The sequence below is a fragment of the Gymnoscopelus braueri genome (assembly GCF_963280865.1).
Source record: "Gymnoscopelus braueri genome assembly, chromosome: 17".
NCBI lineage: Eukaryota > Metazoa > Chordata > Actinopteri > Myctophiformes > Myctophidae > Gymnoscopelus > Gymnoscopelus braueri.
Genome location: NC_137617.1, coordinates 41,213,396 through 41,240,946, shown reverse-complemented (window position 1 = coordinate 41,240,946; position 27,551 = coordinate 41,213,396). Strand labels below are relative to the sequence as shown.

Below are 27,551 nucleotides of genomic sequence, written 5' to 3'. Positions count from 1 at the left end.
ATTATGTACGGGCCCTCAGAATTACCTGTATTTTCCGTATTGTTCAATAAAAGGTATTTTAATCCGATCGGTGGCCATTTTATCCGTATTTTATCTGTGTGACCCTATTGATTGGGAAGTGTATTGCACTCTGCATTATAACTATGGGAAACTGATCGGATTAAAATGCATTTTATTGAACAAAATACGGAAGATACCGGTATTTATGAGGACCCGTACATAATGTTAACATCCGTGGCCATGGGGTAAGCACTTTATATTTGAAATTTGAACGTTTATGTAGATGTACGGGCCAATAATTGAGAACGTACAAACACTATTTTGAAGATCATCCAAGACGGTCATGACAGATGACCGTCTTGGGATCCAAGGCTACAGAAGGGGGCGTGGCAGCGCTTAGACGGTACGTGCGGGGCGCCCGTACATCCATGGTGCGTGCGCGTGCACGTGTGTGCTGGCACTGTGCAGACCGCACTGTTTGGAACCTCTGTGTTCTGCTGGGATTGAACCAGGACCTACAGGGTACCTCGGAGAACCAGGATCCACACGAAACCAGTCGTGTTGGTTGAAGACTTTGTATTGCAGGCATTATTATAACCTACTTCCGCCATCTGAAAGAATCACCAGTTATCAACAGCTGTCAAGTTAAGGTGAGTGGAACTGGATGTTCTTTTATTTGTTGCATTTGTTATTTTGTTATTGCATATTATTGAATAAGTGACATGCTGCATTATTACATTGTGCAGTTGGTCATTCATGCATTTGTCTTTGTATGGTGGTGGTCATAGTCTGAAACATAACCTCATATTAGTTTGGAACGTGCATGCATGCACATTTCTGTGTAAAGTGCAAGTCTATAAGCCCATATGCATCTGCTAACACAATTATAATTCATTGATAATAACAAGATAAGTTTGTGTTCATGCTTCATTTAAGGAAGGAACTGCATCTATAAGGAAGAAGTGTTTTGTTAACAGCCATGATAAAATCTGATTTGTTTAGATTCCTGGGGCATTCTTCTGGCATAGAAACCCAAGCTTAGCAACTGCACCCACACCCCATGAACCCACTTGAAACTGTTGTTTACTTATTACTCCCCTGGCAATCCCCTCCCTTATTGCACCGTGGCTGCAGCCAGCCACACGTTCATAGAGCATTGGTTCGCCATGTGAGGTCCAGGGGATCCCCAGCTAAAGTGAATGATACTTAGGAATAGGAACCAAGTTTTTTTTTTAACTTTTGAGGGTCTGTACTAGAATGTACAAATGGAACTAAAAATGGACGCTTATTTGTACACAGAGTTATGGGGGTCTGCATACCAAATTGAACGGTCCTTGAATTTAAAAAGGTTTAAGATTAAGATATTTCTTTATTCTGTTGGGTAGCTCTCATGATGTATTGATGGATTGATTCTTTATTGACAGAAATGCATATACACAAACATAATATTTGTACATAATCTATCAAAAGGATAAAACACAAAAAAGCTCAAGAGCTTATTTCCATTGTTGTCTTTTAAGTGCAAATGTGTGTAAACCTAGAACTCTAACAAGTGTCTCCGACTCCCTATGCCTAGACATCCTGATTGGTGCAGAACGTGTACATGGATTTCTGGTTCAGTCAGTAATTGATGAGGCGAGAGGAGTCGGAGACACTTGTATAAAGGTGGTGGTGACGGCCGTGCTTTAATTACGTGAATTCATGGGGAGAAGTACACAAATCGGTGGTAAGGTAGCAGTAGCACTGCCAACAAACACAGGGATCAGACCTTAGTTATACCCATGTGTCACAACCTAAGGACAAGCTGTACCAAAACAATAGCTATCAGGCCTAAGTGAAGACACATTGACTCTTATAACATGCAAAATATCGTATCTTAATCATAAGGCAAAAGATGAACAACATAAGGCAAAAGTGAAGGTCGGACAAAGACTAACATAATAACAATATGACATGTAATTCTGCCACAATTCTCCCTCAAACGCCAGTGACACCAGAACTCTCTGCCAACATGGATCATGAGATGATGTTCGACATGGAGGAGGAGCTCAGCACCAAGCGGGCCCCCTCTGCTCCACGTAGAACCGCTGTGGTGTCTATGGTGGAGCGCCAGGCGCGGAGCGTTTCTGTCAGCGAGGACGACGACGAAGACTACGTCGTCTGTCCCATCCTCAGCGACCCCTCCAAAGACATCTGTGACTATCTGAAGTCACTGGTTCTCTCCAAATCCTTGTCCAGCTCCCTCCCAAAGAGCAGCTTTACTTTCCAGGTGAGCCACAACCAACCATGACATCGATATAGTCAATTATTTAACAACACTGACCAGTGTGATTTTCTTTTTTTTTATTACTTAAAAACATCTCAAGTTGCAATGAAAGGAATGGCTGCACTATTTGTTTGTTGTAGGGATCATGCACAATGTAAAAATAAAATAAAAAGTTTCCCATTTGAAGTACTGTACTAGACGTTCATAGTTATTCCATCTTGAGTCCCTTTGGCAGGTCACAATTAGAACATAACATGAGAAGCAAAAACACCCAGGGTACATAATCCAAAGATACACACATCACACCCTCGCACCATTGTCAGCTAATAATGACCAATGTATTTGTCATTGGCATTGTCAAATAAAAAACTAAATCATTTGCATACATGAGAAGACCATGAGACAAAAATGTCAACTTTTATACTGGAGCACAAATGTTATGTCTTTACCTCTCTACGTAGAGTGATACTGAAACAGTGGTGGAGCCTCGGTCACACAGTGACATATCTGAACACGCCCGGGTATGTTACAACACATTCTATCCACCGCCGTCAACAATGACCACCTCCGCCCTCTGTCCCTCTACCATTGTTTTCCCTTTTAACTCATTTTTCCACCTTTTTTCCTTTAAGCATATTTTACCCCCCTTTAGCATCCTCTTTTACCTTTAATTTAACCTCGTTCCCACTTTTATCTCCAGCTCACGAGGAGATAAAGCCTGGGAAATAACTGCTGCCGAAAGTGTCTAACCGGAAGTGCAGGAAGCACAGGGCTATGTGTTGTCCAGCCTACCAGGAATCTTCCTGTACTTCTTATACTTCTGGCTGGCTGTAGTTCTTGTCCAGCCTAACATTAAAGGGATAGTTCACGCCCAAAATGATTTGATGACATTGGCATCTTTCCGCCGGTCATCAAATTATTGGCTTAGGAATGCGACAAAATAAAAAAAAATCTCCATGAATTCAAGGCTTCATGGGGTGTGTAATTGATAGAACATGAGTAATTTTTGGTGTGAACTATCCCTTTTAATTCCCTCCTTTTTTTCCAACCTCTGCCTTCACCTTTTGCTTACAGCGTTCTGTTTTTTTCTCTCCTAATCCACTTATCGCTATTTAATTCCAGCTGTAACCTGCACTAATTAAACAGCTGTGAAATGTGTTAATTATCATTATACTGTAGAGTAGTTTTTGGCAGTTCATAATACAGTTTAAAATACCCAGTGAAAACCTGTTGTGAAAACATTTGCTGGGACATTCCTGTCATCTGTTCATTGTCATACTGTACCACACTTTCCTTGATTGATATAATCGAGGAAAGTTGATTTAACCGAGACTGGATCACAAGACTTCAGATCATATGATGGAGAGATAGTGTTTCTTCATGGGATAGCATGACTGGTGAAATTTGAGGTGTACTCATCCCAGTGGACGGAGATGATGTCCTGTCTCCCCAAAACACACCCCTCTGTGTATCTCACATGTAAATAGTTCCCTCTAAAAATAACTTGTTCTAGAATTCCAAGTTGTAGAGGCGACCAATCAGGTCAGAGAGAGCAGTGGTGTGTGATGTTGCATAAAGGGTAGGGTTAGGGTAAGCTTACTTACTACCGTAGGTCACCATTAATTGTGACACTTCTTGGATCAGGTATTAGTTCCTAGAAGTTCAGCACAACATTCCTGCACTGGATGGAATAAGAACCCCTGTGGTTATTAAATTCAGCTACCGCCTGTAGCAATTGATATTGTTATTATGAAATGAATTGGCCCTTGTTTGATACCAAAATATTGCATATACCATAATTGCATGCCATATTTAAAATGTATGGCATGTTTGTATTGTTTTCAACCTTATTAAGTAACCCTATTAACCCTATCCAACTTGTGTGCTATTTTGTTAATGATAAATTGGCCTTAAATTTTGATTATGAGTGGCAGTCTTAAATCTGACTTGCCTAAACCTGCAGAAACCCTGAGTGTAGCTGATGTCTAACCTAGGTCCAGGATGTAGCTTCCTCCCTAACTTGATACTCATGTATTATGTCACAATCTCTTCATAATTATTTTTCTTTGAATCTTCTTAATCATGTTTGCTATTTTCCCTTTTTCTGTTATCAAAATGTTCACTTTTTTCTGTATGCGCCTCAGAAATGAGTGTGATTCCCTGAACAGGCTTTAATTTCCTGTTGTTGTTGTTTTTGTTTATTTATGATTATCTACTCTACGCTGTAGGCAACTGCTCCAGTTCTCCATTGTTAAGACTCTTTCAAAGTGAGGTCCTTTGACTGATATGTTTCTCTGTGGTCACAGGCACAATGGAAAAAGGCCATTCAGAAGGCCAAGGTGATGCCTGACCCCTGGGCAGAGTTTCATCTGGAAGAGAAAGAGACAGAGACCTGCACTCGCTACAGGTATTACGTATATTACTAATTAATAGTTTAACCCTAACCCCACAAGTTCAAGCCGTGTTTGTGTTTCAGAGACTGTATCTTCTTTAATGTTATATTATCAATAACATCTTTCTTCTGCGATCAATATTTGTCATTTATCGAGGCACCATTGGCTTTTCAAATCTATGTAGGTCAGTGTCAGTGACGCTAGACCTTACTGTTGATAAATACAGCTGCCCCCTTCTGCAGCGTACCGTGCATGGCATACTGACTGACTGAAATCATTTCCATTGACGGGGCCAGGCTTTTATTATCTCTCCCTCTGGGTGGTACACTGAGACTGAGTTCCCAATGAGGGCTGCGTGCCAAGCTACTGTATGTTAGTGTGAACAAAGCATATTACCAACATGCCAAGCTAATGTACGTTAATAACAACAAAGCAGATTACCAACAGGATCAAGAGGCAAACGGTCAAATTCAGGGACTCCAAGACTTTTCAGCTCGACTCCCAAAAGATGCATTTTATGTTTCCCCCAGTACCCAAACTTGCAAAAATTAACTTAAGACCTATTTTTAAAATAGAGAAAATAGCCGCGTTGTGGCCCACTGTTTTGACAGTGGTCAAACTACTGTCCAGTTATTATCAGGATTGAAACGGGATGAGAATTCCTCTGCCTGTACACCAGCCAGCGTTCCTCTGTGTTTGTGTAGTGACTCACCGGGCGTCCGTCCACATGGCCCTTACATAACAGCCGCTGGACGGCATGGACGAAATCTGCTGGCGCTGTTCTCCTCCTCATGTAACTGTATCTATACAGTTTTTTACCCACTGGCATTGTGCCATGATCCCACCACCTCCCTGTTGTATGAGGATTCACAGAGTGTCAGAGTGACACCGGTACGCAGTGTTCCATGGTACACAGTGTGCGAGACTGGGATAGCTACGATGTCAGGGTTCGGGTTGTGATATCTACTGTATGTGGATAAGTGTGTGTGTGTGTGTGTGTACTGTACGGTGTGTATGTATATATATAAAAAACTGAACTTCATTTTACTTAACCATTTAAGCCCTAAAAATCTCAAGAATGGCTGATCTACTATGCATCGCATCCGCTGCGTTGTGAGCTTGTACGTCAGGACAAAATCGTCTGTATAATTGTCGGTACCAATGTCAAATAATGGCCCATATATGGGCCAAACCGATCAGTCGGGCCCTACCTTTGTTTTCGACTGGGAAAAATAGCAGCTATGCTATGACAACAATAATCATTAACTCAAGTCAAACATAGACAGACTGATCCCAGACATACAGTGTGTCTCTGTATACACGTACTGTACATTTCAGTCTCTTGTTTGTGTTCATTACATTTTGCCATGGAGAGAAAGCCTGTAGTTTTCTGTGTCACCATGATAAGAATTTATAATGGGCTGTTAACAGCAGGTACTATTTCCGCCTTGGAGGCCAAAGGCCAGCCTGACTGAAAAGTTCTCATTTGTAATAGCTTCGAGATCAACGGGAAAGAGTTATTCAGACAGGATTCAGGATTCTCGCCTTAATACATGCCAGGCCCTATTTTCCAAATTCTCTCATGTAGGCTAATTGAAAAAATTCAGTAATAGAGTTGCAATCGCTGTTTTGCTGTTTGTGATGAAGTTGCACAGACGGCAGGGTCATTGGGTCTTCACTGTGACGTAAAACCTGATCCACTTATAGAGTCAACCAGCCTTCAGAGTTATGTGACAGATGTGTTTTGATTATATAATATGTGTGTGTGTGTGTGTGTGTGTGTGTGTGTGTGTGTGTGTGTGTGTGTGTGTGTGTGTGTGTGTGTGTGTGTGTGTGTGTGCTAAACTCGCAAACCCCTGGACCGCTCACTGCTAAATATCTTGTGTACACTGCCAGTAGGCCACAGAAGTAACTCCACTATTAGTTTTTCACATAATATTTTATACTTTTTAAACTATTTAACTCTCATTTTATATATAAACGGAAGTCATGGGGGCTTGGATCAGGCTGAAACCTACTGTGCCCAAATTTGGAGTCATACGTCATAGAGATGTCTTAGACGACTGATGTCATACATAGATGACACATGTGTCAGATGACACATGAAGTCAGAGATCTACACTGGAGCCACACTCCAGTGTTTCTGGGGAGCCACACTGTTCCCATGTGGATCCCCAGAAACACAAGAAAGAGACTGTAGACCGTAGAGGGGCTGAAGGAAAACACAGACAGTGTGTGCATGTCGGCAGGGGGCAAAATAAAGTTCCCCCGGTCTATGTGTCGAAGTGTCCCTGAGCAAGACACATAACCCCTAACTGCTCCCTGGGCGCAGTATTATCCCCACTGCTCATAATAGTTAGGATGGGATAAATGCAGAGAACAAATTTCACATACTGTATGTACAAATGTACTGTGACAACAAAATACCTAAAGTTTGTAGATTGGCTATTTTCAAACTGGAACCCCTTCAAGGACCCCGTGGGGGTCCCCGCCCCCACTTTGAGAACTACTGGGTTAAATGAACAAACAGCATACGTCATCCAGTTTATGTGTCGTTGACGTAGTGTTCCTTCCTGTTGTCCTCCTCAGGTACAATGCCATCACTGGGCAGTGGTCTGAAGATGAGGTGCACATCAAGATGTCTTCCAAGGTACTGTATGGCCGAAGGCTGCTAGGACAACGGACAATTTCATCTCAGGATAAAAACTCAATGAACTAAATTGGTCTATGTGGTTGGTTTCCCACAGCCCTTTGGGAGAGGAGCCATGAGGGAGTGTTTCAGAACGTAAGTCCCTTTTTTTTTAACTTAAAAATATACGATGTCCAGAGGCCAGAGGCTATTGCCCTGATGTTCCGGCTATAATCTCAGTGCAATGTCAACAATGTGGAGGAATATCTTCTTTTTTTAAGCCAATGTTTCTCTCACACTGGGTCAGGGACAGAAAGTGGGTCATGAGATTATAGTTTTTTGACAGACTATTGTCTTAACCTAATATATCCTTTTCTACGGGTCTGCTCGGTTCCATTTGTATACTCTCAGAGTTACAGACCCGTAACGATCCTATTGGACCCTTGGTGGTCCCCGGACCCCACGTTGAGAACCAGTGTGACCTAATACAATACAAAAATCCAGTCTGCCATGCGAGACTAGCTGAGAACCAGGGTCCTGAGCTGTAGAACCCAGGCTACACATTCCACACATAGCGTCCTCATGCACCCTTGACCCACAGAGACCAGCCTCTCTGATGGCTCAGTCTCTATGGCTAACAGTCATGAAGCCAAAGATGGTAATGAATGATGAACACAGCAAACTAAACCTTCTGCACACTGCAGCCCGTATATTAAAGCCTGACCCATATCGGTGTGGAAGATATATTTGCCTTTTTTGACGACATCAGAATCTGCAATTATGCAGCCGATGTGTCTCGACTTTTAACCACTTTCAACCCGGCGTCCCTATTTTGGGCACGTCATTATAGGCGAAAATGTTGAACAGTTTAAGAAATAGCTTGTATATTGGCTATTTTTGAACATTTTTGAAGAGGGCCTAAGTGGTTTTGACGATCACTTTCTCCGTTACTGTACAGTAAAAATATTCCAAAATAGCAAATCTTCAAGCTCATAACTTGTGAACTTGTAGAAAAATATTTTTGAATAGGGCTTTAGCCTAGCCTGTCTCCAGACCATAGACTCTGTCCCAGGAGCGTAGCCACGGGTGGGCTGGGGTGGGCCGCGGCCCACCCACATAGAAAGCTGGCCCACCCAATCGATTTAGCAAAACAAAACAAAAAAAGGATATATATTTGTTTATATATAATTAATTTTTGATAATAAATCGGTAAAATCTGGCGAAAATAAGAATTAAATAACATAACCTAACCCTAACCCTAAAACCGAAATAAAGCACATTTTCGCGTGCGGGCGCACGGGATGGTCTGTTAAAGACTCACCTGTTTGGACAGATTAAATCGATTAGATTGATTAAATTGCACCCCTGCTTTTCCTAAACCCCTATCACAATGGCAGGAGTATGTACTGTGTACAGTACCTACAGTAGCACCCTCCCTCTCTTGCTACTCTCTCTTTCACACCCTCTCTCTATATATGCATTGGATCACTGAAACAATAAAACTTGAGTATGCTGCTGTAATTGGTTGGCAAAGTCCACCCCAGCGATGGGAGAGGAAATAAATACCCTCCAAATGTGAACTCTGATTGGTTGCCCCAAAGTCTATCCCATCTCTGGGAAACTCTAACCCCCATCTAAAAGCTAAGGAAGTTGAACTAAGAACAAACTAGCTCCCGAGGTGACTTATTAACAGCTGTCTGGCCTGCTGGTGTGTGTGTTTTTGGAGTACTGTATGTCCATTCTGATAGCAGCCAGCTGGGTGGGGTTGGGTAAGGTCTTTGATGACCCTCAGGGATTTCCTGAGGCAGCTATGGGTGTTCACCTCCTCCAGACAGGGCCGTTCAGCTTCAGTTCACAGCCAGCAAATCTGTTCTCAGCGCCTTGCAGTCTCTGTTGGAATACCAAGTAGGGACGCTGCTTGTAAAGAGGCTTTCAATTGTCCCTGATGAATTGAGGCCATAATTTCTTCAGGCATCCTGAGTCCTTAAATATATTATATTTCATATTTACTTGTTTGCTTATTCATTCTGTTGTATAATTAACGTAAAATGTTTCAATATAGTTTGTTTTTATTTTTATGTATTTAACGTTCTCAAATAGAAACTAATAAAATCTACGTTTTTGAAATTGAAATTGAAATTTAATTGAATTGGAAGGTTTGCACTTAACAGTCAAAACATCCGTAATAGGTGGGCTAGGACTCTCCAAAATCAGGATCGGCATCAGACCTAAAAATCTGGCATCTATCGGGCTCTGCTTTATATTCTATAATAAATCATTTACAGTCAATTTAACACATTATATCAACTAAAGTAGGCTGTACATTTAAATGTGTCCATATGTGGGAAAAATTATACAGACATCCATCCGTCCCCAGTTGAACCAACAGGATGGAAAGTACTACAGAACATTCTTTCTGACAAAACGCAGGACACATAGATAGCCTGTCACCCACTCAACAAGTTCAAGCAAGTCGGCTAAATGACCCTAATCCAACCCCACCACACACACACACACACACACACACACACACACACACACACACACACACACACACACACACACACACACACACACACACACACACACACACACACACACACACACACACACACACACACACACACACACACACAGCAGATAAAGAAACTGGTCTCAGAAAGGAAGGGGATCAGAGATTGGCGCCTATAAATCTAATCTAAATTCAATGCATGTGTTAAAACCTGGTGGAAACAGTTGGGATATTTAAAGTGAACATGGTGGTTATGGTGTTCTACACAAATGGATTGTATTGGTTAAGGTCCTTGCAACGTGTTATAAAAGGTTTTAGCTTAAAAAACACTGCTAATTCTCTGATTTTGTCTGTTCATTCTGGCTACTCAAGACTAGACAAACTCTACTGCCCTTCAAAGCCAAAGTAAAGTGCAGTAACTATGTAAAGAATGAAACGAATGCGGTCCGGGCACCTAGGCTCTAAAGTAGCCTGACAGCGAGTCGCAGGTTCAAGTCCCGATCCCGACGGCCTTTGCTGCATGTCACTCCCCATCTCTCTCTCCCCATTTCCTGTCAACCTACTATCCTATCAATAAGGCCATAAAAAAGCCCCCCAAAGCCCCTAAAAAAAAAGAATGAAACAAATTTTAAAAAGGCATTATAGTATTTCAATGGGCCAGCCAAATGGGTTATTGGTATACAAGTGATCTTGTACTAATTGTAATAGAGTACAGAAGTCCTGACGTCACTCGTCCATCCCCTGGTTCGTAAAGTAATTTCTCTATGGAGAATAACATTGGGTCATCTTAGAATCGTCTCAAAAAACGTAGAATTGTGGTCCAAAAATAAACAAACTGTCTCTGTGATATTGTCAGGGAGGAGGCTCTGTATCGTTTATGATAGTCAGTCACTCATATTTGAAACGGTCTGTTTCTGGCGAAAACGTAACTAATTCGTTGGAAGTAACATTAGCGTTTTCTCACCGTCAGTTGATGGTTCATATCCATAAGAGTCAAACCGCCGGGGTCATTTGCTTATTTTTGGAACACAGTTCTTATTTGACGCGATATTAAACACGTCGATGGGAATTCAGAACGGGGGGGAAAAAACGCGACCCAGGTAGGATGTGTAAATTACGTCAGACTTCGGTGCTCTATTTATCATGAGGTAATTGTTAATCTCCCAAAACCATGAAGGCTGATTTGACCTTTGAGACAAATAAATAATACACTAATGCAGATTGTCGCGCATATTGCAGGTCATTTACGATGTCTTGTGTTTTTTTGTGCGTCTCTCCAGGAAGAAGCTGTCCAATTTCTCCCACAGCAGAGACTGGAAGTCAGCCTGTAACTATGTGACTAAAAGCTACATGGAGCCGGTGGACAGAACGGTGTACTTTGAAGACGTCAGGCTGCAGAACGAAGCCAAGCTCTGGGGGGAGGAATACAACCGCCACAGGCCTCCTAAACAGGTACAATACAACCGCCACAGGCCTCCTAAACAGGTACAATACAACCGCCACAGGCCTCCTAAACAGGTACAATACAAAAGGTTCAATAAAGGTCTGTAACTCTGAGAGTGTACAAAATGGAAGGGTCCATTTGGCTCATGTTGTAGTCTCTCAGAGTTATGAGGGTCCGTGGCCTAATGCAGACCAAACTAGGGATCCTTTGAAATTAAATAAGTTAGTGAACCACTGGTGTAAATTAATGCACGTTTTTTCAGGTGGACATCATGCAGGTGTGTGTGGTGGAGATGAAGGACCGCCCAGGGAAGCCTCTCTACCATCTGGAGCACTACATCGAGGGAAAGTACATCAAATACAACTCCAACTCCGGCTTTGTGAGAGACGACAACATCCGACTCACCCCACAGGTAGAGGCTGCAGTGTTATTTTATTAATAGCATTTAGGGCTGCAACAATTGATCAAACTAATCGAGTATACAAAATAATTGATGATTTAATAAAATGGTGCATCCAGCCGTCTCAATATCACCATTCTCCGTTACCAACACCCAAGGATTGTGCGCGTCGTTATTAATGCACTGGCTCGGTTCAACGCTTGCCTTAAAATAGATAAAGCCGTCCTGTTGATGGAGTAGCACAACACCAACTTTTTCGCTGTGGAGATACTGATATGCCATCGCACACTTCAGAGCGTCTTGTCGTTTGCCTTCCACTGCCGTTCGGTTAAGTAGAATAACATTTTGGCCATTTTCTCATATCGTCCTCCCAAGTTTGTACTGTAGACGGGTGTGGGATCGTCACAACTCCGTCATTTATCAGCTGAGTGGATGAATGTTGCCATTTCAGTTGCATTGTTAATATCAGTTACAAAGTAAAACAAGCACATCTGATCAAACGAGAATCAGCTGTGAGAGTGACGGCAACTGGAAAATACATCCAAAGACTCTCCGAGATTTGTCCTCAGAGCGACTGTAGGGGGCGTGGCCGGGAATAGCGTCTATAGTAGCTCCTTTATCCAAAGCGCTTTACAATGTGCATTACATTCACCCATTCACACACACATCGACACACGGGTGGCAGAGGAAACCAATGCAAGGCACCAACCTATTCATCAGGTCAGCATTTAGGGGTTTAGTGTCTTGGTTTAGGACACTTTTTAGACACTAACCTGGGGGGAGCCAGGGATCGAACCGGGAACTTTTCCCATTCCCAAGCGGCAGCCCTACTCCCTGGGCCACTGCTTCCCCGTTTGTGTCCGTCAGTACGGCTCCTGACAAGCTGTCTCTGCCACCCCCCCACACCTCTCTCTCTGTCTCAGGCATTCAGTCACTTCTCATTTGAGCGTTCAGGTCATCAGCTCATCGTGGTGGACATCCAGGGTGTAGGAGACCTGTACACCGACCCACAGATCCACACCGAGCAAGGAACTGACTTTGGAGATGGAAATCTGGGTACAATTCTATTTATCTCTCTCTCTAGCATCGTCCATAAACCCCTAATGGTCTCGGATATTTCATAAAAGCTAAGGTTAAAAGCCTCAATCTGCGATTTCTTCAACTGGTTGGCTGTATATAGAACAGCAAGAACATAACATAATAATTATTTAATCCCTGAGCGTTTACATTGTTGTTGGTGTGTACTGTATCTTTCACATCGTTGTTGGTGTGTACTGTATCTTATCAGGTGTGCGGGGCATGGCGCTGTTCTTCCACTCCCACCTGTGCAATAAGATCTGTAAGGTCATGGGCCTGACGCGCTTTGACCTCTCACCTTCAGAGGCCAGCCAGCAGGACAGCATCAACCGACTGCTGGTAAGAGTGTATTGCTTCATTTATATACGAAAATAGCTTCTGCGTAAAAAAATGTCATACCGTGGGGGAAGTTTTCAGCTTCACCCAGCTGAGTGCTGCCCACAGAGGAGCGTGGAGGGGGGAGCAGTTAGGGGGCTAAGAGTTTTGATCAGGGACACTTTTGACACATTGCTGTGGGCTGGAATGGTACCTGGGACCTCCGGAGTCCTAGGTGGGCTCAGGTGGTCCTAGGTGGGCTCACTCACTAATTAGTTCGATATTAACTGTTACACCCTTAATAATAATATCATCCCCCCCCCAACACTCCTGCAGAAGTCAGCTAAGACAGTGCTTCGGGGATGTGAGGAGGTGGTTGGCTCTCCTCGTACGCGAACCATTTCAGGGAGGAGTCTGCCTCTGTTGTCCCCCTTGTCAGAGACGTGTTCTGTAGACGACGGCGAAGGAGACTCCATCCCCTGCTCCCCTCACGTCCTCATACCTGGATCCATACCTGTACCCGGCTCCTTCAGCAAGTCCCCTTATGGTAAGCACGGTATGGAGGCAGAGGTTCTCAAAGTGCGGTCCGAGGACCCCCTCCCAGGGGACATTGAAGGGGTGCCAGGGGGTCCACCAGCAAAATGAGTTAACCCATTAAGACCTGAGGCGATTCTTAAAAATGTTTTCTAAATCCTAAAATGTTTTTTCTTTTATTTTTATTTTTATTTTCAAGATTTTTCAAAAATAGCAGATCTACAAGCTCATAGCGTGGCACTCGCTATGAGCCAAAGAAATCTAAAGTGACACAGATGCGTTCCAGGTCTTGATGGGTTAATATAGTAGTAATCGATGCCTATCTTGTGCATGTAATTGTAGTCAAATGTTTTGAAACATTTAAAAAACGTTTATTCTTTTTTTTTTATAACCGAGCTTGTAGATCTGCTATTTTCACTATGTTTGAAGTGAACGACACTGTTGTGCGATAAAGTATGAAAGAACGCTTAAGTGGTTGGTTAATCGAGTTGTTGATATAGATTTATATATTTTTTAAACCACACTTAATCTAAGGAAACTAAGGAAATATTTTATAGTTGCAGCGATATAATTATTCTGCTGTGGTGCGGTGCCTGTTGTGATTAGTATTTTCTTGTGTCTCTCCTCTCAGGTTTGTCTTACAGTAGCATAGAGGAACATGAGAGACACCGCAATGACAGCACCAATAGCAATGTGAGTCATTTTGCAAGCAGTTACATACATTTTGACGAAACCACAGCCAAAAATGTTGAATGACAAGAATATTGATATTTGACCTTTTTTCCCTTTTAGGAGTCAGAGAGTGGTGGAGACAGCGGCTACCCCAGCGAGAGGAGAAGTGAAGGAGATGAAGGTGACCATGTTAATGGGGTAAATACTGATGGCATTCAGCCGTCCCTCCATTTGTCTCATCTTAAAACTAGTCTGAAAGTTCTGGGGATTAGATGGTAAATGGACTCTATTTTCATTTATATAGCTCCTTTCTCCATGTCTTTCTCTTGGCTTGTAACTTTAACACTGCTGCTTTTTTGGTTGGAAAAGTCAAGCCCTACACTACAGTAACCATAGACATTTTATTTTAAGATGGAAAAAAAATAGTATTTGAATTGGTCAAACTAGCAAAAGAATACATGTTCAGAGGAATCTTCCATAAAACCCTAATGGTCTCATAAATGTCACAAAAGCAAAGGTTAAAGCCTCAGTCTGCGACTTTCTTCAGCTGGTTGGCCATACAGTATGTTGATTGGAACATCAGGAACATTTAGTACGATAACACCAAAACATTATAATTACGAAGACTAGTTGTCTGATAATGCATGTTGTATATCGTCATGTAGGGCCGTGCTCGCTACACCAGACACTATTCCGAGTCGGACGAGGTAAACCATAATATATAAGGACTGAAGTGTGCAAATCTCATCCCTGCCTTCATCATAAATAATCATAATCATCATCACCACCTTAATCAAGCCACCCTGCTGTACCCTGATTCATCCTTTCTTTGTCTTGTCTCCTTACTTTGTTTTCTTTCCAAGGTTATTATAGTTTTGAATCCACCCAAAGTACTAGACTTATGTATGAAATAAATTGACAGAGACATGATTTTAGTATGTTTTAGCAAATGTTCTAAAACCATTTTTGTTAAAAATATTTTTGTTTGAAATTTTTATTTAATGTAACAAAAATGTGTGGTTTTATGCATGCATTAATAATTGTATTTAAATTCTAGTTTTTATTTCTTTAGTTTTAGTTAACTATAATAACCTTGGTTTCTTTGTCTGTCAATCACTGGTTTCTCCCCATAGATAGATTCTCCTCTTTTAGTCCAGTGGTTCTCAAAGCTGGGTCCGGGGACCCCCAGGGGTCCTTGAAGGGGTTCCAGGGGGTCCCCAGCTAAATGATGTACAATTGGGAACCAAATGGACCATTACGGGTCCACAACTCTGAAAGCGTACAAATGTTATTTGTGCACTCTCAGAGTGGCTGAGAGTATGGCTTATACCAAACTGGGGATCCTTGAAATTACAATGCTTGAGAACCACTGTGTCCTTTCCTTTCTCTGTTCCCTCACTTAGAGGAAGATGTTTGCTCGCAGCAGATCTAATGCAATCGTCAGTTACTCTCCTGCTGACACTGCGAACAGGGTGATTATGTGCTCAGAGACCCATAACCAGGGCCTCTCGCTGTGCTGGTGTGTTGTGGTGCAGTCACACTGCGCTAACAATGCTTTATCCTTTATATAGATCGTCATGACTGTATTGTACTAACTGTAGTGCCTGTCAGTTTTATGTTAGTGTTATTTTTGACCTGCACGAGTCACAGTGAGCAGATGAAAACATTAACGCTGCTGTCTGTTTTGGGCATGTCATGTCATGTCAGGCCAAACGTTGTCTACAAATTGGGCTTAAAGGTGGTGTAAGTGTTCGAATAAGTGTTAAGTAGCTCTATTTTCCAATAGCAATCATTACTGTGGTGTTTGTTCAGTAACGGGAGGTCTCCCTGTCTTTCCAGCTCTTTAGTAAACAGAAAATAACATTTTCAGGTCAGGATATCCAATCAGGAGAGAGAACTCATACCGTTTACAGGATAAACAAGTGAAAATTGGAAGTGATGAAAAAACAGAACAATAAGCGGATGTAATTGGAATTGGAGCACTCAAAAATTGGCGCTGATAAATTATCTCTCTCGTGATTGGATGAAATTGGTATCCCGACCTGAAAACGTATTTTCTGTTTTCTAAAGAGCTGGAGGAGAGGCGGAGAGACCCCTGTTACTGAACAAGAACTCTATAGCAATGATTACAATAGAGCTTTAACCTTTTATTTAAACAAATAACTTGCACCACCTTAAAGGAGGAGTTCACCCCAAAATATTTTCTATCAATTGCACACCCCATGAAGCCTTGAATTCATGGATTTATTTTTGTTTTTGTGGCATTCCTAAGCCAATAATTTGATGACCGGGTGTGTATCCGGTAGGAGACACAAATAATCGACTTTGTGTCTCCTACCGGATACATTAGCCGGTAGGAGACGGGAATCAAATTATTGGCTAAGGAATGCTACAACAACAAAAATAAATCCATTGATTCAAGGCTTCATGGGGTGTGCAATTGATAGAAAATAAGTAATTTTTTGGGTGAACTACTCCTTTAAGTGGTTACATTCCCATTTGCATAGAAACTAAAGTCTACCCAGCAACCCGAAACACCATCTACCTCACCCACTCCTACTCATCCACTCTACTCACCCGTTTTGATAAAATCAGCCTGATTATCATGTTGACTATGATCAGCTATGGTGACTGCTTGCTCACCAAGATCCTGTTCCTGCTTTTAAACATGATTGTGTGGTGGAACATGCCAAGCAGGCATGTACTCCTTCAGTACTCCGCTAAAGGATGGAGTGTACCCACACAACAGCACATTATTACATGACGTAATTTTCAACTGAAAAAAATGTTGCATTGCCATGCCGAGAGTGCGGTCTAGCCAGCACCAACTCGGACTCCTGAATCGCTGCCCTCCACACTCTCCTGTCGAACGTCAGGGTCTTGAGCTCTATGGTGTTGTTAACTACTGTCGCTTCTGCGAGTTGGTGCCGCAGACGAGTTGGTGTTGGCTAGACTGCACTCTTGCATCGCATGGGTATGCAACAGTACAAATGTTGCAGTGGTGGAAAAAGTACTCAAATTCTTTACTTAAGTAAAAGTACCAATACTGCAATACAGAAAAAGTAGAAGTCCAGAATTAAAAATTGACTTGTGTAAAAGTACAAAAGTAATGGCATCAAAATGTACTTAAAGTACCAAAAGTAAAAGTACTAAAATGTTTGAAAATAGCAGCTCTACAAGCTCACAACGCGTCGCAGTGAGCTTGTAGATCGGCTATTTTCAAATAGCCTAGGTATAAAGTAGGGCTGAAGTGTATGTTTCATGTTTCATAATATCATCATAATATCATCATAATTTATTTCTGCAAAGTAACTAGTAACTAAAGTTTTCAAATAATTGTAGTGGAGTAAAAGTACAATATTTGCCTCTGAGATGTAGTGGAGTAGAAGTAAAAGTATTGGAAATTGGAAATACTCAAGTAAAGTACAAATACCTCAAAATTGTACTTAAGTACAGTACTTAAGTAAATGTACTTAGTTACTTTCCACCACTGAAATGTTGCATACCATAGACACTTATTTTCTTTCTGCTGAAAATGTTGTCAAGTAGTATTGATCAGCTTTGTGTGAAGTGTGTGTGTGTGACTGTTTTGTTGATTCTAATCTTTCTTCTTTCTCCCGTGGTTGTCCTTTCTCCTCCTAAACGTGTACGGGTGCAGCTGACGGAGGAGAAGTGGAGTTTCTATCATTCTTCTCGGGCTCACGTCCACCGGCCGTCCTGTGTGGACGTGGAGGTGGCCAGACTCGGCAATCTGCTGCAGCAGAAGCTGGGCCAGTCGGTCCTGGGGAAGGTGAGGGCCTACAGTAGCAATCATTACTACAGTATAGTGTGTTTGTTCAGTAACATGGGGTCCCCCTGTATCTCCAGCTCTTCAGTAAACATGAAATACAATAAGATTGGTATCCTGACCTGAAAATGTATTTTCTGTTTTCTAGAGAGATGGGAAGACTCCTGTTACTGAACAAACCCGCTATAGCAATGATTACAATTGGAAACGTTTTAACCTTTTAACAAAGAAAGAAAACAACTTTTCCTTAAAGGGATAGTTCACCCCCAAAATGACATTTTTTTCTATCTATTAGTCACCCCATGGAGACTTGAATTCATGGATATTGTTTTGTTTTTGCCGCATTCCTAAGCCAATGATTTGATGACCGGCAGTGGTTCCGGTAGGAGACACAAAGAGTCTCCTTTGTGTCTCCTACCGGAACCACTGCCTACTGTTCCGCTGGTCATCAAGTTATTGGCTTAGGAATGTGGGGGAAAAAAATATTTTTTTGGGGTTGAACTATCCCTTTAAACAAATATATCACTTACTCCACCTTCAAGTACCTGTGCACAAGATGTAACAATAAAGACCAACCTTGAACCTCTTCCCCAGGTCCACCTTGTGATGGTGCGTTACCACGAGGCGGGCCGTTTCTGCGAGAAGGACGAGCAGTGGGACCAGGAGTCGGCCATGTACCATCTGGAGAGAGCTGCAATGTGTGGGGAGCTGGACGCCATCGTAGCCCTGGGCCGGTGTTACATGCAGCTGCCCCATCACATACTGCCAGAGATGGAGGTGGAGGTAAGCCTTACCGTGGCCGCTTTGTCCTATCTAGATGTTGCAGAGTTACACTCCCAAATTTCCACCATAATCTGAAGACTCACCTCTTCAGACTCCACCTCACCCCATAGTACTTAACTCTCCCTGTACCCCTGACTGCCACCTTGGCCTCAATCACAAAACCCATCTAACCCCTGCTCATTTTGCTAGGATTGGATGGCTTAGGGTTGAGGACAGAGTACAGCAACTTGCTATGGGCCTGGTCTTCAAGATACACCATAACATTGGGATCCCCCTGTATTTGTCAAAATACTTCCAAAACGTTAAGAAGTCCACGATCATAACACCAGAGGTAGCTCCACGAATCATGTTCAACCCAGATTTGGCACAACATAGGGAATGAACTCGTTCTCATGCTATTCATCAAACATGTGGAATGCCCTACCAAAAGGAGTAAAGGAGTGTAAAACCCTACTCACTTTCAAAACTGCCCTAAAGATACACCTTCAGGAGGCTGCAATTCAAAAATGGCCCCTGTCTAAGTCTTAACCTACCCCCCCCTCCCCCTTTTTTTTCCTCTTGTACATATTTTTCACTCTTCATACCAGTAACCTGTAAGCTGTTTGTATGACGTTCTGTATAGTAGTGTGTATATCTGTCTGTCTCTTATGTCATCATGATTTGTGTGCATGGGGATCTCATCTTAAACAAGCTCAGTGCTTAATGAGTCTTCCAGTTTAGTAGACCTTGTATTGTGAATTTATACTTCCATGTACTGTTGTTCTCATGTCTTACTAAATAAAGTACATCAATCAAAACCTTCTGCCTCGATTGATGCCAGCGATTGACCAAGATACATGGCTATATGGAGATATGGCTACCATGAAGACATATCTCATTTTCATGTTTCTGCTACTAACCGTTTAGAACTAAATGAGTAAAATGATCGAAATTAAGTCATATTAGAATAAATAAAATATTAACAGAATGTTAATGGGATAATTCACTTAAAATAATGTGTAATTGTTAATCATACAATATTTTACCATACCTAATAAAGTGAAAAACATTTGAAGATGTAGACCTAATGTACAGTATGTTACAATATGCCCTATTTGAACTGCCCACACATACGACTGCAACTTTATTTATTGATATGACGTCATAGATAGACGGTTAACCGGCCACAGTCCAAAGGTTAAACGTTTACCAAAAAAGGTCCAAATGAAACAACATGCGTGTACATTAGTACACGCATGTTGTTTCTTTGTGTGTACACTTCATCTTACTGTACACGCATGTTGTTTCTATGTGTACAGGACAACGCGGGACGGAGGATGAAGGGCTTCAAGTACTTGCTGCAGGCTGCTGAGGCTGGGGACAGACAATGTATGATCCTGGTGGCCAGAGCCTTTGACACCGGAGACAGTCTCCCTGCCGACAGGTCAGTGACAAACATTGTGTCCGAAATCGCACACTACATGCTGCATACTTATCAGTGTTCTATTTTTCAACCTGCTTTTGAGTGCATATGGAATAGTATGTTTCATTTCACACGGAATGTTAGTTAAGTGCCCCATCTTGTGACAAAGCAGAAGTACTACACATACATGTTCCCAAATCATCACTGTGCATAGCAGTTTTAACAGGTCATTGGCTCCAACAAATACCTACATTCTACTTGTGTTTAATAGAAGTGTAATTGACGTTACAATGGAGGGACTATTTGAACTGTTTTCTGCTTGAGGCGCCCAGAGCGTTCCGTCAAACAACTGGACCACCGACCACCGCACTGAAATGCTGACTCTGGTCAACTAAGTACATAATAGGGTTTTAAGTGGTTCAGAAGGTTTTCCTGCTTTGTTCTCTCTCAGGAAGCGAGACTGGGAGGAGGCGCAGCACTGGTACGACAGTGGTTTAAACACAGAGGATGACGAGGTGGGAGAGTTTGACGGCATGCAGGGCGAACCTCGCCACCTGCTGCTGGCCAGGCTGGCAGAGATGTTCCAGGAGGGAGGCCACGGCCTCACCGCAGACCCACAGAAAGCAGGTAGGAAATAGATGGATATACAGTATAGGCTTTTATTGATCAAGTACAACATTTAAATGTAAATCAAAACGCAATTTATCCTCTGCCCAAACGTGCTTATAGCTCAACAGCAGTGTTGATTTGTCTTTTTTCACAGACGAAAACCAGATAAAAACTAAATAAAAACTAAGCTATGATGACTAAAACTAGACAAAATATACTGACAATTTTGTCAACAAATAAACTACTAGACTAAAATGTAGAACTAAGTGAAGTCATTTTATGTTTGGTTGAGCTCGGGTGTTGTGCTCTGAAAATAGCAGATCTACAAGCTCACAACGCGTCGCAGCGCGTCGCAGCGTCGAGCTATTTTCAGCATGCGACCCCAAGTGTAAAATCAGGTATTACGACACCATCAAGGCCCGCAAAAACATTTTAGTCGACTAAATCAACTGTAGATTTAGTCGACTAAAATCTTATGATATTTAGTCGACTAAAACTAGACAAAAACGAAAACTTTTCAGATGACAAAAATATGACTAAAACTAAATGGAATTTTATTCAAAAGACTAAAACTAAATCTGAATTTGCTGTCAAAATCAACACTGCTCAATAGTAGAAATTTTGGTGCACGTGGCGGAACGTGGCAGCTTTAAGTACTTTGCCATACAAGAAAATAGCCGGAATACAAGCTCACAAAGCATCGCTTTGTGACGTGTAGTGAGCTTGTATGTCAGCTATTTTAGCTCTTCTAGAAAATAAAAATGAACATGTTTTTTAAAACCCTTTTTTAATCTGAAAAATGTCTAAAGTTTGCAAAAGTTGAACATTTTCACCTAGACTGATTTCATGTGTTCTTCCTCCCTACAGGTGATCTGTTTACAGAGGCAGCAGACGCTGCCATGGAGGCCATGAAAGGCCGCCTGGCGAACCAGTACTACATGAAAGCTGAAGAGGCATGGGCACTAGTAGAGGAAGAGGAGTAACTAGAAACATACTGGATACATATTTTTTTTTATTACGATTAATAAATACATGTCTTGGTTGAGATATGTAGGGGAGGGGGGTTCGTATTTCTGTTTCAGAGACGGCTTTTTTGTTATGATAGCAATGGAATGTAGAGGCAGACAGGCTGTCAACCAGGCCAATCTGTCCAAAAAGGCCATTTGAATGATTTAGGATTCCAGCCCTGAATGTTAAGTTTACATTATGTTTAATGACAGCTTTTTATGTTGTTGTTGTTCCAAATGCTGCTGCTGTGCTATGCTGCGTGTCTGTCTGTCTGTCTGTCTGTCTGTCTGTATGTCTGTCTGTCTGTCTGTGTTATCTCTATGCAACCATTCAGAATCAGGCTTTAGATTACTTGGTGTTCAACCACTTAAGCCCTATAAACATACTTGTATGATGCGTAGCAAAGATAGCAGGAAATAGCAGATATACTATTTCACATTGCATGGCAGCACGAAGCCTTGTGAGTTTGTAGATGTTTCACTAATATATTGAATATTTTGAACAAAACAAACGGCACGGTTTGTTTGTTTGTTTGATTGATTGATTGATTTGATTGATTGAACAAAAGAAAAACTCAAAAAAGCAAGTAAAAAAACGAGGTAGGAAGATTTGTGATCAAGATGTTAAATTGTCCAGTGGTTAAAATGGAATAATTCATCTTTCTGCCTCAGTTTTTTTTGTCTATGCATGTGTAATCCTGGGTTAAATTGTATGTTGTATACATGCTGCTTTGGTGCTAAAAGTGTTGAATGAATGAAGAATGTCTAAGGAATCAAAAACACAATGGTTTATTGTTTTCTTAGTTTGTTACTAATTTTAGAATACTCATTGTATGGCATGGAAGTATAAAAATAATAATATTTGAAATACATGAAAAGGTGTAAATAAACTTTTATTGCATTTTCTTGATAAATTGTGTTGGTTTGTGATTTCTTCTTAATCACAATTACATTTTAAATAAAGGATTCAACTAGAGAAACGATGTACCGTAGTTTATGGATGGGCAAGCAAATGAAATATAGATGAATAGTATATAATAGTATAATAAAAACAAGTGCCATAACATAATCCCTAAATACAAATAATCTTTATTAGCGGACCCGGGTACAAATACATAAAAAACAAAACAAACAAACAAACAAATGCAAATACTTATTATTGCACTAACTTGCTATTATTTACACAGGAGTAGTAGCAGCAGAGGTGAATCAATGTATGGAAGCACCTGTTTACTGGAACGGTTCTTCGGTCTGCTGGCTACAGTTATCGGTACAGTATGTTTTGAACCACTTAAGCCTGAATTATACTTCATCATACGGCAGTGTCATGCAACAAAAATAGCTGATCTAATGAACTTGTAGATTTGCTATTTTCACAGGATTTTCACCTGTAATGACATGGCCAAAATAGGCATAGTTTGCACCCAGTAGAGCTAAAATACCCGCCAGAGGCAAGTCCTAATATAAGCGATGTAAGCAGTTAACCACTTAACCCTGTATACCTAATCCGCTCCTTATTCCCTCTACAAAAAAAAACTCTTCACTGACCCGAAATTCTTGTAGATCGTCTATTTTCACTGAACGTTTGTTTGGCACAAAATAGAAACGCCAGGTTTTAAGTGTTAAATGTAAATTAAAGAGGCATGGATGTTACTGTGGAATTGATTTCCCTACCTCACACTGTAAACAGTAGATTGCCACTGAAAGTATTATGGTGTTTAATACTGTCATGTATCCATGTATTAGACCAGAGTTTCACACAGACTACATCCCCTGCCTCCAGCAGAAGTGAGGCTCCATTAGATGAGTTCACTCTATGGGTAGGTTGATGTCCATAGGCAATAACTACATGCTGGCTGTTTTTAACCAAGGCAGCTCCTGCGGCATGACTTGCTGATCCTGGACCAGCGACGACAAAACTGAACTGGTAGACACCTTTCACTGGTGCAGTGAAGAAACCTGGGTTTGGAAAACACATGGATTTAGTTTAGAGATTTACATTGGCTTTTCCTTCCACAGGAACAAAACTGATTGAACAAAAAGATGGAAATATGACATTTCTGTTCCTTTCATCCAGCTATTTTTGTACAGATGAATGGAATCTATTCGATTATGCAAAAATAATTACAATTAGCTTGAATAATTTCAATCAGGTGTTTATAAATGATTGTGACAGGCCTACAGTAAACTGTTTCCATGATGTGTTATCTATTACTGTATGATTCACTGTACCTGTATTTTGATTATACGCATTGCCAACATTGGTGAAGACATGTGTGTAGATCAGCGTAGTGTGAACATTGTAAGGTCCAAGTCGAGATTCCACAAGTGAGGCAGAGAAAGCCACTTGTTTGACTGTGAAACACAAGTGACATGTAATAGGACAACAATTGTCGCAATCCAGTACTAGTCTATTAATACACATAAGTATATTTTTCTGCACATAAGTTTATTTTTCTGCCTTACCTTCATTCTGCTTCTGTAGAAACTGTACCTCATGCTCTGTTGCATTTGATCTGGTTTCAATGGTTTCAAGGGCAGCTGAGAAATATAACATGCAAAACAAATTCGTAAAATATTTCAGCAAAATTATTTTGCAAAAATCCTCGGTGTCATCCAAAGTGACGCCGATGCGTTCCCGGATTGAATGGGTTTAGAGTGTAGTCAATAGAATTACCTTTCATTAGACTTCCACTGTCCTTCACTGCTCTTAGCTCTTGCTGGGTCTTTTGCAGGTCAACACGCTGCTCTGTCATCAGAGCAGTCATGTTAGAACCACGAAACCATGTTTGTAAAATATTTCAACATAAAGTGTTTAGATAGTTATGCATACACTGAGGTCAATAAAACTACCTTCAATCATGTCCATCGCTGCTCGTAGCTCCTGCTGGGTGTGTCGTAGTTCAACTCGTTGCTCGGCCATCAGAGTGGTCATCTCTCTCAGCACTGCATGGATGTCAGGCTGACAGGCCTGTTGGGTGAAGGTAGAGGCTGCTGCCTTGTCTCCCTGTGAGCAGTGGTGGAATTAAGTAACTAAGTAGGCCTACATTTACTCGGCTACTAGTACAGTAGGCTACTGTACTTGAGTGTTTTACTTTACTTGAGTATGTACATTTTCAATGCATTTTTCATACTATTAAAATGTTGTACTTTTTAGTCCACTACAATAATTTGAAAAGGTACTTTGTAGATTTAGATTACATTACAAAACACACATTAACCCTTTAAGCCCATTTTATATTTCATCTATTCGAAAATAGCAGATCTACAAGCTCACAACGCGTCAGAGGCAAAGCATTGTGAGCTTGAAGATTGGCTATTTTCGAAAGATTTAGACACATTTTGTAAACTGAAAAAACGAATGAAATGGGACATTCTGCATAATGAGTAGGCTACTTTTACTTTTGGTACTTTAAGTATATCTTGATGCCAATACTTTTGTATAGCTACAGTACTTTTACTCAAGGGACTTTTACTTGTATCAGAGTATTTCCACATTGTGTTATTGCTAGATTTACTTACCACCACCGCCTGTGTGTCAGAATGAACATCATGGATCCTTCCTGCGCCGTTCACCACCTGCTGTGGAATGTCATTCAGGCTTACCTCATCTACAGTGTCTCCTCTTGCCTCTGTACATGACAGGCAGCCTAGTATCAACAACCCTAGAAATGCAAACATTGTGGCACCGTATCTGTTGGATGCAGTCATTCTAATTCTCCTCACTCTTGGGTTTTGAGCTACTGTCTCTGTTGTCGACCTGTTTAAATACATCCACGCCACATGTTTATTCATACAATTATTAACCCAGTGTTATCTAAACGTATTCATCTTATCTAAATTAGCTTTCATTGAACTATGAGGCTTTTATTTTTCTCCTCTTATTTCCTCCATAAACCAAAGATTACCAGGACACACTTCAAAGCAGTCATAGCCAAAACAACATTGAGTGGCTATAGTTCCACTTAATTATTTGTAACATATGCTGCCACGTGCTTGTGTTATCTAAACATATTTATTTTTCCCTTCTTAGTTCCTCCATAAAACAAGGCTTACAGGACAAAGATCACACAGTAGTTTACAAGGTTGTTTTGGATCAAGCTGTTGGATGGACGAGTTTGATGTCAATTAGATCTTTGAGACTATCTGACATGCAAGTGGAAAGTCTGACTTTAGGGTGGCACTAGCAGCGATTCCAAACCTGTGGAGCTGGGCCCACTGGTGAGCCGTGAGGATATTGCAAGAGGTCCCCCAAATAATTGTCAAATCACTGTAAAAAATAATGGTATTTTTTCTTAGGTTCATGGTATTTTTTTCTTCAAAACCTTGAAAAATTGGTATTCATTGTGATACCAATAAATATGATGTCCATGGTCATGGTCAATATGACAATGAACTTTAGTTTCATTGATCCAAGTTGGAACTCCAAGTTGCTGTAAAAATGCATGCGGTCCACTCATTTGACCAGCCTTTCGGCTGCCGCGTTAAGAGGTCAGATGGGTGGGCCGTGAACACCGTGGAGATTTTCAACTGGGCCTTGATCCAAAAAAGGTTGGGGTACCATCCATGCGCTACTAAAGGAAAGGCCATGGGGTCACCTAAATCAGTAGGGTTCATTGTCTGAGGAGCATGAAGGTGCACAGCAAATTCCATGACAGTCCAGCCATGTTGATTCAGAACTAGCTCTGGTCCATAGCATTAGAAGGAGTTCTCCTTACTCCTTCTAACGCTAACGCTATGGACCAGAGCTAATTCAGAGCTATCTTATTTTAGGTCTAGAATGTTAGGACAGATGGATGAACAGCCATCCAGAGTTCATCGCTGGAGTTGCTAACAAGTGAAACTACTCACATAAAAAATACTCTGATGAAAGTTGCAATACCATTTCTAACATTTTACTCAATTATAAAAGCACAATTCCTCATTTTTATTATGTATACGGGCACAGGTGTTCAACACCGGTACACAACTAACTCTAAATGCTTAGTTAGTCCTAATCCTAACCCTAAACCTGAATGTTTTTATAATAGTATGCCTAACTCCTCAAATATTTTTGAACAATAAAACAACCATTTATCTTGTTAAAACCAGGAAAATGGTCCTCACAATGGCTAGTATTTCTCAAATGATACTATATACTTGTGGCCACATTTGGCCCTGACAACTAGGTGTGGCACCCTGGACGTTTTAGGGGCAAACCGGTGAGAGTATTTTCAGAGTTCTTGGATTATTACTGAGTGGTCTCCCACCATTATTTTCCTGCACTTCGTGTTAATAAACTCACCTGTTAAGCACTCACCTACTACATCACCTGAAGTAGCTGGAGGGTGATATTTATTTTCGCCAATAGATGGCAGTAGTGTGATGGTTATGTGAGCTGCTAATGTCTATGGTTGCTACCATAGACATATCTACAGTATGGTTGCTACTAGCTCTGTGTATTTGGACCCTACTACCTGACCCTATGTCCTTGTTGAAGGAAGTAAGTTCAGCTACTTGCTTGCAAGACAGTCAGGGTGACTGACAGCAGTAGAAATATAACACACACACACACACACACACACACACACACACACACACACACACACACACACACACACACACACGTACACACACACACACACACACACACACACACACACACACACACACACACACACACTCTCTCTCTCTTGTCTTCACGCACTCGCACTGTGTACTTCTCCTTTGCTTGTTTATGAT

General features: G+C 41.3%; 2 protein-coding genes across 4 annotated transcripts; one reads left to right on the top strand and one right to left on the bottom strand.

Moving 5' to 3' along the window:
* Positions 1–446: 446 nt before the first annotated feature.
* eef2k (eukaryotic elongation factor 2 kinase) lies at positions 447–22,744 on the top strand. 3 transcript variants are annotated; one of them, XM_080455351.1, is made up of 19 exons: positions 447–650; positions 1,989–2,269; positions 2,728–2,787; positions 4,573–4,673; positions 7,249–7,309; positions 7,407–7,444; positions 11,081–11,252; positions 11,507–11,656; positions 12,568–12,700; positions 12,933–13,060; positions 13,373–13,583; positions 14,202–14,263; positions 14,363–14,440; positions 15,646–15,714; positions 17,901–18,032; positions 18,624–18,812; positions 20,111–20,235; positions 20,666–20,841; positions 21,691–22,744. In XM_080455351.1, exons 2-19 carry the CDS (start codon positions 2,012–2,014, stop codon positions 21,804–21,806), a joined length of 2,259 nt encoding a protein of 752 aa, XP_080311477.1. In that variant the 5' UTR covers positions 447–650; positions 1,989–2,011; the 3' UTR covers positions 21,807–22,744. The 3 variants fall into 3 exon arrangements, with proteins under 3 accessions (XP_080311477.1, XP_080311478.1, XP_080311479.1); XM_080455352.1 differs by lacking the exon at positions 2,728–2,787; XM_080455353.1 differs by lacking the exon at positions 15,646–15,714.
* A 324-nt stretch (positions 22,745–23,068) lies between these two features.
* Positions 23,069–25,446, bottom strand: LOC308104846 (complement C1q-like protein 4). Its single transcript, XM_080455408.1, has 6 exons — positions 25,353–25,446; positions 24,684–24,837; positions 24,508–24,579; positions 24,297–24,371; positions 24,063–24,185; positions 23,069–23,789 (listed from the first exon to the last, which is right to left on the bottom strand). The coding sequence occupies exons 2-6, from the start codon at positions 24,763–24,765 to the stop codon at positions 23,506–23,508; spliced, it is 636 nt and encodes a 211-aa protein (XP_080311534.1). The 5' UTR covers positions 24,766–24,837; positions 25,353–25,446; the 3' UTR covers positions 23,069–23,505.
* Between the last annotated feature and the right edge of the window lie 2,105 nt (positions 25,447–27,551).